Genomic DNA, 12,938 nt, shown 5'->3' on the forward strand with positions numbered 1-12,938 from the left:
GAGCTCTCAGCATGGGGATATGTGATGCGGGGGCTACCGGGGAAAGGCGAGAAAGCTGTTTCTGAAGTGGCAAGAAATCTTAAGCCTTTAGAGACAGGGCCTTGGCTCCGCCTGCAGGGATGCTGCATTCAAAATGACAAGCCCTTCACTCTGGCCCTGCTGAAGGAAGGTCTCTGGCTTGCGTCGTGGCTGGGAGCGCCCAGCGTGGTATGTCCCTCGCTTGGGGCCGTGCCCCCCTGCCCCTGGGGGGTGCTTGCGGCGCGGTGCCCGCCGTCGAGGCCGATTCCCGTCGCGGCCGGCAGTCGCACCGGCAGAGGGAGCTCCGGCCGCGTCCTCCGAGCAGGGCCCGGGGGTACCCGCTGCTCCGGCGGCTGGGGGTGGCGGCTCCCCCCTCCCACCCCGCTCTGAGAGCTGCTGTTCGGGATCTTGCCCCCGCCCAGCCCAGGGGTGACCTGCTCCGGAAGGGGTGGTCCCTGGTGGGGAGCTGGAGGTGACCCACATGCGCCGAGCCCGGTGCCAGCGGTGGGGAATATGGGGAGAAGCTGCCCGGAGCCCTGCAGGAGGGCGAGGGTCTCGGGCAGGGCAGCAGCCGAGGAGCGGGGCCGCGGCGCTCTGACACCAGGGCTACCGGGGACTGCAGCTGGCGTGCGCTCCCGGTGCCGGTTACTGCTGCCCCTCGGCACCTTGAGGCCGGCGGGCCCCCCGCAGGAAGGGTCGAACCGGCGCGGCACCCCCTCCCCGTCTCCTCTCTTTGCCTCTCGCCGACCTCCCTCCCAGTGCTGCAGCGCGTCCCACCGGACTCTGCCTCCGTCTAACGCAGCGCAGGGCCTCCCCCTCCCTCCCGCCTCCAGTGCTCGGCGCTGCAGCTCCCCCTTGATCCGTCCCCTCTCCCGCATCCCCACAGCCGGGGGCAACTGGGCCCGATCCGTGTGCCCCGTCCAGCCCCGCCGGGGAACCGTGCCTGCCCGTCCAGCTGTGCTGCCCGGACGGACACAGGCGGCAGCCAATGGGAAGGCGCAGAGGGGCCGGGGGCGAGCTCCCATTGGCCGCTTGGGGAGGAGGAGCCGGGACTTGAAGTTGGAGTGAGGGATCCAGCTGTGCCGAGCGCTCGGCTCGGCGCGGCCGCCCGCGGGAGCATCCTCCGCCGCCGCCCGTCCCCGGGGCACCGGGCAGCATCCCCCGCCCCGGGCAGATGTTGGGGTGCGGAGGGGGCAGGCAGAGCCGCTAAGGCGGCCCGGCCCCGCTGGTGGGGGGCCAGCAACCGGCAGCGGGGGCCGCCCGGCAGCCGCCTCCTCCCTGCCCGCGGCTCGCCCGGCTCGGGCCCCCCGGAGGCACGGCGAGGAGGAGCTACGGAGCCCGCAGACGGCAGGGCAGGGCGAGGGGGGCGGCCCGGCCCCGGCGGGGGGCTAGGCAGCGGCTCGCCCGGCCATGCCACCCCGGCGCTGAAGCCGCCCCGCCGCAGCCCCCAGCCCCCCGGCCCCGCCATGGCCGCACCCCTCTAGGCGCCCCACCGGCTCGCCCCGCGTCGTCCCGGCTCCCCCCGGGGCCGCCGGCCGGAGGATGGACGAGGATGGACCGCGAGCGGCCGAGGAGGAGCCGGAGCCGGGCAAAGCCAAGACTTTCATCCGCCTTAATGACCTGTCCGGGGCCGGGGGCTGCCCGGGGCCGGGGGACAGGGAAGCGGGCAGCGGCGACTCGGAGGCGGAGGCGCTGCCTTACCCGGCGCTGGCCCCCGTCGTCTTCTTCTACCTGAGCCAGGACAGCCGGCCGCGGAGCTGGTGCCTCCGGCTGGTCTGTAACCCGTATCCTTTGCAGGTGCTCGGCGCCGAGGTAAGCCCCGCGGGCCCGCCCCCCCCCCCAAGCTCCGGAGCCGCGGGCAGGGCTGGGGGCACCTCCCGGCTGGAGCCCGCTGGGTGATGGGGAAGGAGCCGGGTATGGGGGGAACCCATCACCCTCCGACCCCGGGGTGGGTTCGCGCAGTGCTCGGCCGGGAAGTTTTCGGGCTGTTGCAGGGTGCGGGGCTCCCCTGCCGCCGGCCGCCCCGCCGCGATGCCCCTCGGCTCCCGCGGGCTCAGCCGCGCCGCTCCACGGGGAATGGAGGGGGAGCCCCGGGCAGCCCTTCCTCCTGCGGTGTCCCCACTGCCCCCCCGACACACCGAGGGCCCCCAGCCCCATCTCCCTGCCTTGCAGAACCGTTCTTCCTTCCTGACCCTGTTTCTCGCCCATTTTAGGCTCCCCGGTCCTTTCCGCGAGGGTTTTAAGAGGGGTGCCGTGTGGGGGGAGGCAGTGGTGTTGGGGGGGTTGGTTTGCTGCCCGGCTACAGGGTCCCTAAATAATTCACGGCGTGCGAGGCCAGCCTAAGGGTTCACTCTCTGCAGTCCCTTGGGAGATGCTTGGAGGGGTCCGGCAGGATGGGGAGCATGGTCCTCAGGGCATGCATTGACCGAGGGTTTCTCAGGTCCTAGGGAGAGCTGTGACCCTGCAAAGGCATCTGGCCTGCTTCCAAAGTCCCTGTGCTCCAGCACAGGCCGTGTCCGAGCTGCATTATTCAAGTTTAAGCTTTGAAAAGCAGAGAGAGAGAAAAAAAAGAATAGAAAAGACAACAGAAAAAAAATGCTTCTTGCAACGGTCTTGGTGCCTTTAAAGCCTCGTTAGAGTTGACTTGCAACCAGCACACGGTTCGTAGCATCGCAAGTGTTTTACCATCCCCAAACTCTGGTTCCATTTATTATTTGCAGGAGCAAAAAGCCGAAATGAAATAAAGCAAAGCAAAGCGATGTGGCTTCCAGCAGGGGCTGGTGCGGGAGAGGCAGCCACTGCCTGGCCCAACGGGAAGTTCCCGGGTCTGTGCCGCTCTGCCTGTGCGAAGGCAGGCGAGTACGGATGGGCAGCAAACCCACATCTGGAGTGGGAGAGGCTGTGCGGTGGCGGGGAGGACATGTTACATGGTAGAGCGGGCCAGAATATCCTGTGCGAGTCCTCCTCCGCTCCTGGTGTGTGGGAACTGTTAGGAATTGCATCTCGGCTGAGGCTGGTGTGCCCGGGAAGAGCGGTGAGGGTCTGCCGGAGTTGTGAATGTTGTTTTATTTGAGCGTCGCCAATAATTTGGCTGATGAACAGGCTGCCTTCTTTCCTAAAATGTCCCCCAGGAGGGGAAAACCCAAGATTTCTCTTCCCCATCTCATCCCCATGCTCCCATGTTCCCCCCAAATCTCTTTCACACCCGCTCAAAGCTGCGTCTATTTAAGCATCTTAGGAAATCTTGCAACTTTGTGAAGCCTTCTGTTCTGGGAAGAAATATTAATGACAGGCTGCAAGTCAGTGTGTTCTTATTGCCTCTATGACTGATAATATTTATGATTGCTCATTTAAATATGTTATCAAGTCTCTTCCCCCCCCCCCCCCCCTCCTAATGATGTTGTTTTGAAGCAGGTGTTATCACCTGCATGTTTTTAATAGCTTTCAGCAAAACGCCCCACCCCAGTAATGGTTTAAAATGTGTTTTCTCCTCCGGGGCTGCAAATACAAGCAGATTAACTTTTCTTCTTGGAAAATAAGGGGTATTGTGAGTACCTGCAAGCACCGCTGCAGAAGGGGATGAGCGTTAGGCGCAGCCCCGCAAACTGGGATTTTCCTTGGCGCTAATTTTCCACTCCTTACCATAAAGAAAGGCACTTGCTGTGAGCCATGAGGGATGATGTCTGTGGGTCTTCCAGTCGTGTGTCTGCAGGCAGCTGCTTGTTTTCAGGGTCACTGACCCACAACTGGGGAAGTGTATGTAAAAACGGCACCAAATAAAAGGCAGTTCAGCCTAGAGATGAGAGGCACGCAGTGGCCAGCTTGGTACCCATATTGCATCCCATCACTCACTGGGATGTTCAGCAGAGCTCTCTGCAGCTCAAGTGCCAGAGCTGAGCCCGTTGCTTGTTCGTATTTATTACTTCTATTTAGTGCGGTGGGACTGTATAAAGTGGCCTTTTTCAGGCTGTAATCTTCCAGGGATCATACTCTGGTGCTAAAACAGCATAATCACATTGCTGGTAAGTCTTCGTTGCCACCAGCTGCCCTGAGAGCAGTGCCAGAGCTCACATGGATGGTGAATCCTGCCTCAATCCCGTGGGATTCAGGGCTTTTGCTGACTTCTGCTCTCTCCCAGGTGGTTTTCACCTTCCCACTAGTGATACTGACTGCCTCTGAGGAAATGGAATGGGAGGGCTCTTGTTTGAGCTGTGCTGTGGAGATGCACAGCGTTGCTGGCTCGGCAAAGCAGGTTTGCGGTGCTCTAATCTGGTTGATAAACTTTGCTGCTGAGAAGGCGTTGGGAGGTGCTGGAGCTGCCTCTGGAGTGCTCATGCCCCTGGGGTGCAGCTGGTACTCTTGGGACACTGATCTCTGTCCATGTCCAGACAGCTTGTGTGACCATGGTAGCCGAAGCCAGGATGTGGGGTTAGGAACAGGGTGGTGGTTGATGTGCCGAGTGTCCAGTAAGGATGCTGCCAAGGTGGTTTGTTGGGCTTTTCTTCTATGCTTCCATTCAGAGGATCCTTTGCTTGGGCCAGGGAGGTTTCTCCCTCGCTGTCTGATACAGACAGGGGGACCTGTACTGCTCTCCTGATCCTTCTCTCCCTTAGGGCTGGAAAGAGGTCACAAAGTTTGTCCTGATTGAGGTCTTTGAGTGAAAATCATTCTGAGGGCTGCGAGGACCCAGCAGGGATGAGCCTGGTTTCCCACCCACATTTCCCCAGCGGCTCTGGGATGAAAGGCTTTACCCTGGGCAAGGACAGCCTGGGTCAAAGGGAAGGAGCAGGGACATGGGTGGGATGTGTTTAATGGTCACAGCACTGGACCCATGGGCTGGGAAGGGCTGCAGCGACAGGCAGGGTGTCATGGTGTGCGTGCTGGCACTGCGAGGGGAAGCAGGCATCTCTCGGGGGGGGGAAGATGAGGAGGCAAGCTAGTTGCTTGACTTTCACTTACAGAAGAAAAGCACTGTGAAGGCTGGGAGGATGAAAGGCTGGAACAGGGTCTGTGCCAGGCTGCTTCCCTGATCAGAGGCAAGAAACGAGGCTATTTCTTGAGAGCTGAGGAGTGATTGAAGAGCGGGGATGGAGAAAGTGGGGAGGATGCTACTGCTTGGCGTTAAGAGCTCTGAACAGGAAAATAACAGTGTAACTGAAACGGCTTGTGATATCTATTGTAGTACTGAAATCTGCCTCTTCCCCCGCGCTGTGTCTGCCTGCAGAGCGCTGCTGCCTGGAGCAACGGGGGGCTGCAGAGCGCTGATGAAAGGTGCTGTGCTGGGGAAGATACCCCAGAATTGGTTGAAATCCCATTTTTTTTTCCTCCTGGTTCAGAGGGTGAAGGGCAGTGAGTGCCCTGGCTGGGAAGGGGGATTTGGGAAGCACTAGGAGGAGTGCTCCCATCTTGCTTGGCTGCTCCACTGTATGGTCCCTGGGATTTGGGTGTTGGAAATGGTTTAAGGAGAGAAACACGTCTCTGACTAGTCACAGCAACCAGCCCTGCCTTTGGTCTGCATTAAAACCCAGAGGGCTCTTCCAGCAGCCACCTCGCATGGCTCCAGTTGCTTCCCATTAGGAAGTGGTGGATAATGAAAGACTCCTTCGTCAGGAACTGGTGAGTGCCTTCAGCTCTCTCTGGAAGTCATGGATCCACTCTTTCAGGGTCTCAAGCCAAGGCATAGCTGAGGTGTGTGCCAGGCTGGCTCATGGGATGCTGGAGCCCAGTGCAGCATGGAAGGCAGTACTGAGGGGGCTGGTCAGCCCGAGACCCTGAGCTCACCCCAGTCCAGCTCCCCTGGAGGGGCATGTCCATGTGTTCCACTGCACCTGAGCAAGGAGCCTACATGGTGGAGGCAGGAGCTGATCCCACTGATCTGTGCTGTGGTTTGGGCTTCCCAAGCCTGGTGGTGCTTCCTAATGGGAGATGCCCAGAGTGTGGGCAGTGGGTGAGCGGAGCCCCGGTCCCCTCCTGGGCTGTGGGGAGAGCTGGGTGCTGCATGTGCTGCTGTTAGAAGGGTTTAACCACAGCACAGGATTAAAAACGTGTATTTTCCATTGTCAGAAGGGTGTGTTTTGAGGGGAGAGCACACGCAGTGTCCTTTACACTTTGGTACATCCGTTCCCACCTCACTTTGGAGTTTAACAAAGCAAAAAGCTTCAATGTGAGAGGTTGGACCTGAAATGGATCTTTTTTTGGTTTAAAAGCCCCACAGAGGAGTCCGAATCTGTTTGGTTCACCTGTGTCTGATCCATGCCAGGGCTCCTGAACTTGTTTCTCTCCTGTGATCTGGTTCAATGGCTGGTCCCTTCAGGGCAGGTGGAAATGCTCTGTGTGTTCTTCTTCCCTGGCTCCTGCAGGGGAAATGAGGAACATGATTTCCCTGGCTGATTCCAGGCTGGAGGGGCTCCTGTAGCCCCTTGACCCTGCTTGGAACAGATCATCCTGCTGCTCCCCAGGTAATGGCGCATCCCTGGGCTCACACCAGCTCCTGTGTGAGCATCTTGGGGATAAACAGGACCCATCGCCTTGTAGCAAGGGCTGCAGGAGGATGCGGTGGCTATTTCCATCCTCACAGAAGACAAGTAACTGCAAAACCTCTTCCCTGCAGTTCAGGAGCTCAGTGGGAGCAGCGGGTGCTATTCACCTCCAGAGCTGGCTACAGCAGCCAGCATCTCTCCCATTGCTGCCTCTCCAGCAAACCAGGAGCCACTCGGTCCTCGTCTAGGTAACACACCACATGTCACCAGGGATCTCTGGATCCATCCATTGCCTGGCTGTGCCGGCAGCCAGGCGCTTCCTTTGCTCCCTGAGCGCGTGTGTGTTTTTCAAGGAGATTCTTCTGCGAATTCCCTCTTCCAGGCTGTTGTGTCACATCTGGAAGTTTGTGTAGGAGTTTATCCAAGTGCTTGGAGTACAGCGCAGCTTTTTCTCATTTAAAAATCATAGGCTGGCATTTTGAAGCGGGCTGAAAGATGGGGAGGGGGGGAGTGAAGGGGGGGGGAGAGGGGAACTGTCTGCCAAAAAGGAGACTGGAGCAGAGGAATCGTAATGACTTCCAGAAGTTTTCTTTCTTTTCTTCCTTTCTTGCTTTCCCTCCCTCTCTCCCGGCACGCAGACAAAAGGCTCGGCCTCATGCAGTTCATGGTTATGTCATCCCAGCGCGGGGAGCCCCAGCCGGGAGGGGTGGCCCCGTCCTGCCTGGGGACCCTGCTCTGCTTGGGGACAGTTCTGCCTCGGCTCCTTGTAGGAAATCCGGAACAAGGGCTCCCATCTGGGGCTGTCTCTTCTCATGTGGAGCCTGGGAGGGGATTGCAGTCTCTTCACAGCCCCCGGGACTAGGGGGGGAATGTAGGATGGGGCTGGACCACCCCAGCCGCTGCTCATCCGTGGGGCCGATGTGTCTCCATGCAGAGTCGCTGCTCTCAACCTGATCCGCTCCTGTGCTCTCTCTCCCCCATTCAGTAGCACTGGGTGTTCGAGCTGGTCTGGAAATGCCCGGGATTTTATGATGCATAGAAAATGTTTTGCTTTCTTCTCCCCCCATATCCCCTGCAGATATTTTGGCGTCGTGCTCAAAAAAGCTTCTTTCCTATTTTTACTTTAAACTCCGTTTCACTCTTTTTTTTTTTTTTCCATGCAGAAAAGCCCAAGTGTTTGATTGCCCCAAGTTCCCTGCCCAGCTCTCAGCTCTCCTTTTCTTTCTCTACTGTTTTACTGGAAGCTGGGAGCAAAACCTTTGACCAAAATGAACCCCCCTGATGGCTTTTTCATTTGGATCATGGAATCGTTTTCACTTGGAAGAGGAGCCCCGGGGAGCCTTTTGCCCCTGGGCGGCTTTGCTGGCTGCTGTGGATGGGGAGCGGGGCTGTCCATGGGGAACCAGGGATGAAGCATCCGGAGTCAGGTTGGGAGGGCTTTGAAGCTTTGCTGTGGTTTGGAGGGGGTTGAATTTCCTCGTTAATTAGGAACCGAAGTGTTTCTGGGTTTGTTATGAGGCCAGATCGTGGCTTTCCCTTCCCCGGCGCCTTGGCTCTCCGCTGAGCGACCTAGATGTGAAATATTCCCTTTGGTTGGTGATGCACGCGGAGGTTTCCCCCAGCCTGGGTTTGCTTGGCTTTGGCTTTCACCAGCCTTGGCCTCTCACCCAGGAATCTGGCCTGGCGTGAAGAAATAGAGAAGAAAAGAAAGGAAATTCTCATGGTTTTATATAACAGAGTGAGTAACGACCGATCGTGCTTTGGGATGCTCTCACATCTGCTTCCTACAAAAGCCCCAGCAAAGAGGCTTCAAGCAGATGGAAAAAAGCACATTCTTCAGCCTGAATATTTGCTGAGAGGAACTTTGAGGCTGGAATTAGATGATCTTAAGGTCCTTTCCAACCTGAACTCTTCTATTTTATCTCTGTGACGGCTGCCATGTCGCTGGGTACAGCGAATGGGAAGCAGGGTTTTGGGGTTCCAGGACCAGCACGATGTGCCCAAGATGCAGCATGGCCAGGCAGGTCCCGTGTGAGCTCCCAGCCAGGGACATGCTCACATATACGTGGGACAGGGATGTGCCCGTGACTCAACCCTCAGAAGTTCACCCGTTAGTCACAAGTGAATGGAAATTGTCGATGGGATTGGCTCCTGTGCCTGAAACACTGTTTTGGTTGGGATTTTTAACATGTTTCCTAAGTGGGACTGGCTCTTTGGTGACTCGTGGGGTTTTTGTCTCTTTAATTTTTTAGCCCTTCTTGTGACTTGTGTCCTCCCATCTTTCCCTCTCCCTCTGCTGGGATGCAAAACCCAGGGGCGAGGGCAGGAGGGGGCCGAGAATGGGAACAAAATGCTCAAGCAGGTGATGGGCGAGTGTGGGAGCTTGGCATAGATGAGCTTATAAAAAAAAAGGGGATTTATTTACTGTAATCCAGAGGCTAGCCCTACACTTACAGGGTTTCTGGTGCGAAGCATCCTCATATTTATCTCTAATTTGGGTCTTTTCCAAGAGATTTCCCCCAGTGCATCCAATGAACCGGCCTCGAGATGCTCCAGGGCTGAAGGCCAACCCACAGCCGGCAGCGATGGAGCTGGGCGAGGGGATGCTTGGGGATTCACCCACCTTGGCAGCCCATCTGCCCCGGGGTGGGGTGGTGGTGGTTTATGCCTTCAGGATTCCCTGTGATTCATAACTTAATCAGGTCAGGTTTAGCACTCGCTCCTCCTCCTGCAGAGCCCTCCCCTGCCCAGATGGTGACCAGGACTTGTTAATGATTTGTTAATTCAATTAGAAAGTGCTCGTTTAACCCGTGGCGAGGCTGCAGCTCCCTTCTGCAGGGCAGGGCTCGCCCCCATGCCTGCGACTCCCTCTGCCAAAACATTTATTTGGTGTTAAGCTGCCAGCCACGCTATGCAAATATAGATGTTAATCATGAATAAGGTTCATTTTTAGCTCTGGGTTGAGACTAGACTTGGGAAGAACCCGGCTCCAGGGAGGTGGTGGGAGCACTGCCTTGGTGGGGTGCACAGCCCCCTGGGGGCTGGGTTGGCTGCATCCTATGGGAGGGGAGCAAATGTCTTGGCTCCTGCTCAGCCCCGGGGTCTGCAGGAATAAAATGTTCCTTCTGCTGTGGATTGAATGAGGCTTTCAAGTGCATTTGATGGGCTGCACTTTAAACCAGCCTCCTCCGCATCCACACTAGCTGCTAATAGCGTGAAGCTTGGGTCTGGGCTGGCGGTCCCTGTGCCTGTGTTAGATGCAGAGTATCTCTGATTTGTGAACCATCATGTCTGGATAGCCTGGCTGGAGTAATTGTACCTTAACGGGAGAAAATAGAAACCCCAGTGAGAATGATGAATAACGGGGCCCTGATGCTCCATAGAATTAATGCTTATTTGGGCAGACAGGGAGGAGAGGAATTAAATTAATATCTGACTTGTAGCTGCTACTGTGTGTGGTTATTGACTTATCTTGCTTTGGAGGACCATAAATATCTCTCGGGGTATGCCCCTGAGACCATAATCTGCTCCGGGCTGCAGTGCAGATCTGTCTCTGATGCTCCTTCAGAGACTCAGCCTGACTTCTGGGGTCAAAAACCCAAATTCCTCCGACAAAGGACTTGGCCACATGTGGAGGGGAAAGTGTTTGCACTTTACTGTGAGTGTATGGCGTAAATCTTGAGGGCCTTTGCCTTGCATAAATCGCTTTATTGCTTGTAATCCCCTGGCCAGCTCGGTGCTGGAGAGCACAGGGCCTGATTTGACCTGGGGAAGAGGTGCAGGTGAAGCTCCTCGGCTCTGGAGTCAGGATGAATCACAAATGGAGCCTCATATTCTTGTCTGATCGCTTTTTATCTTGTACCTGGGATTTTTGTCCCCCTTAGTCAGTTGTTTGGAGGATGACTTGCTGAGATAAGTTGAGGAGGTCTCAGTGTGCTCCTCAATAGCTCTGGAAAAGGGGTTTGGGTATCTATGAGCATGGGAAAAGGAATGAGATCTTCTCTTTCAGCCCCTGATGCCATGCAGATGCTCCAGTCTTGATGACCCAGTGGATGTGACGCCCCAGGCACGCAAGCAATGCTGGCATAGGGTGCTGGACCTGTTGTAGCCATGTGTATGTGTGCGCACATGGGGTCAGCAGCTTGGGAAGCTCATAGTTTGGTGATGGTGTGGGCCAGGCTGTCCTGTTGAGGCTGGGGCCAGTGCTGGCACATCCCTGGGTGGCTGAGCCATGGCAGTCTGTCCTCCTTCTAGCTAAGGCACGTGTTTCTTTTCCACCTCTTGGGATCCGTTTCATGTAGGGTGTAACTCAGTGCTTGCTTGACTCCCCTTATGGCAGTGCGTGTTGACCCCATTCTCCACCACAGCCCATGTCAGCAGAGAAGTCCCCAGGCCAGATGAACAGTGCTCCAAGCCCTCTCCATTGCCCCTTGCTCATTGCTTCAGCCCCTGTGCATGCCTTCCCTGGGTTAGGCATTGCCATGGGAGGGTGTTTGTTAGGATGCTTCTATTGTACCCTGCCAGCCCATCCCTTAGGATGGAGCATGTTCTGCCCCCTCCCGCAGCCCTTTCCCTGGCCTCTGCCTCTCCAGCCACCAACATGCATCTCCCATGGGAGCAATATCCCCTGCTGTGGGCAAATTGAAACCCCTTCTTCTTCAGGAGCTGCTCCTGACAGCAACACAGGGAAATCCTGTTCTTTACCAGGCTGGAAAACAGCAGAGGAGCCCAAGGCCAGTGGAGGGTACCCGCAGCGAGGGTGGAGACTCTTCCTTCGTCTCAGTAAATGGGCTCTGGATGTTCAAATCTCGCAGCTGGGTTTTGGGCTTGGCTTTCTGCTGGGTTTTGTTTTCTCTTTGCCTGTAGCCCCATGATACCGCGTTGCCTGCTCTGGGAGCACAGAGGGCTGGGCAAGTGGTGGTCAAGCTGCGAATGTGGTAGTGAACTGGGGGACAAAAGGATGCACCGAAAGCACTTTGCTGTGCTCCCCTCTTCCCCCCCCCCCCCCCCCTTTATCTACCAAACACCTTGATTTTGCCATCCCTGTGTTTTTTACTATTGCCTGGGTTTTGCATCGGGGGCAGGATGGAGGTTGGGGGGGGTGTGTGTGTGTGTGTGTGTGCGCGATGAAGCTATTCGAGGAGTTGTGATCTCTGCATTTCATTTTGCAGTTCAGCTGGAAAGATCTCGTTTCCATATACACCCACACACAGCACAGAGAGAAAGCAGGCGAGGGAGCTGCTCAAGGGGGATGGGACGGCGCGGGCACTCGGGAGCCGTTCCCTCGTTCGGAGTGGTCCATAGCCTTTATCTGAGTGCAGGAGATGGCATCCTCTGCCTCAACCCTGTACCTCAAAGGCCGTGCAGGTGCTTGGTTGCACTCATGGCTGCAGGGCAAAGGAGGAGTGGGAACAGCCAAGAGGAGCAAAGGTCCTTGAGCCTAGCAGTGGCTCTGAGAGCACCTGAGGGACTCCAGGGCAGTTGTAGTGTTGCACACAGTGTGTGTGTGTGTGTACATACACATGTACTCACCATGTATACGTACCCGGAGCCCAGGGCATGGCAGCATGGTGATGGGGCTGGCTTTTGCAATGGAAAAAGAGCAAAGGTACAGAAAGGAGTCGCAGATCTCCTCTCCCAGCAGCCCCCAAACCAAAGTCATCTTGTTCAAGAGATGAGCTGGTGCTAGAGTGGTTCTTTTAGCCTGTAACTCCCTCCAGTGCCTTCTTTACCAGATGGGTCTTGATTCCAGCTCTCGGTTCCTGGAGGAGCTGACAGTACTGTGGATGCATCCTGCATCCCTCATTGCTGGCAAGGATGGGGTTAGCAGAAAGCAAATGAGCCTTTATCCTCGTGGGCATCTGGGTGTGCAGCAGCAGCAGGTAAACATGAGGGGCTGGCTGAGAAGCCAAGCAGGACTCTGTGGTGGTGGAAGGATTAGCAGAGACACCTCAGCCTGCCTGCAAGCCAAGAGCAAGCTCACCTCTATACAGCAGCATGCCGGGGGCTTGCAGGGATCTAGGTCCTCCCCTGGCTTTGGGGCTGTGGAGCAGCCTGGGGTGTGCAGAGGGAGCTACCCCTCCATCAGGGTGCTGCCACGGTGTCCCCTCAGCTCCCCTCTGGGCCCCTTGGGTGGATGCTGGTGGCACGTCTCTCTGCTCGGCCCCCGCACACCGATCCTCCTGCCATCCCTTCGGGGTCAGCGCGTGATTTTTTCCATTGCTCCGAAGAAGCTGAGCTCATAGAACAATATTCCCTGGGCCAACACCACTCCTTTTTGAAGTTCCTTGTTTTGGTATTCCTCAAACTCTGTATCCTCAGGCACGAAACACAACACCCCTTGGCATCGGAGGCTTTTCCCCAGTGCTGCGGCTTTGGTTATCCCCAGCATCCCGCTGCCTGGTGAAACCAGTGCCCCATTCCTGCACCGCTGGTGGATTC

The 12,938-nt window shown here is 56.9% G+C and overlaps 1 protein-coding gene across 15 annotated transcripts in view; it reads left to right on the forward strand.

Annotated features, from left to right (window-relative positions):
* The first annotated feature begins 1,073 nt into the window (after window positions 1-1,073).
* The window catches only part of CACNA1G (calcium voltage-gated channel subunit alpha1 G), a 140,791-nt gene continuing 128,926 nt past the window's right edge, over window positions 1,074-12,938 (forward strand). For 10 of the 15 annotated variants that reach the window (XM_062623522.1, XM_062623523.1, XM_062623529.1 and 7 more), the window contains exon 1: window positions 1,074-1,802. In XM_062623522.1, coding sequence (XP_062479506.1) covers window positions 1,561-1,802 — 242 coding nt within the window. In that variant the 5' untranslated portion in view covers window positions 1,074-1,560. The remainder of the gene's footprint in view (window positions 1,803-12,938) is intronic. The other 5 variants (XM_062623527.1, XM_062623538.1, XM_062623530.1 and 2 more) reach the window with 1 other exon arrangement.

This window comes from Pezoporus occidentalis, unplaced genomic scaffold (assembly GCF_034315485.1).
Source record: "Pezoporus occidentalis ecotype Australia unplaced genomic scaffold, CSIRO_AGI_Poc_V1 ctg254, whole genome shotgun sequence".
NCBI classification, from domain to species: domain Eukaryota; kingdom Metazoa; phylum Chordata; class Aves; order Psittaciformes; family Psittacidae; genus Pezoporus; species Pezoporus occidentalis.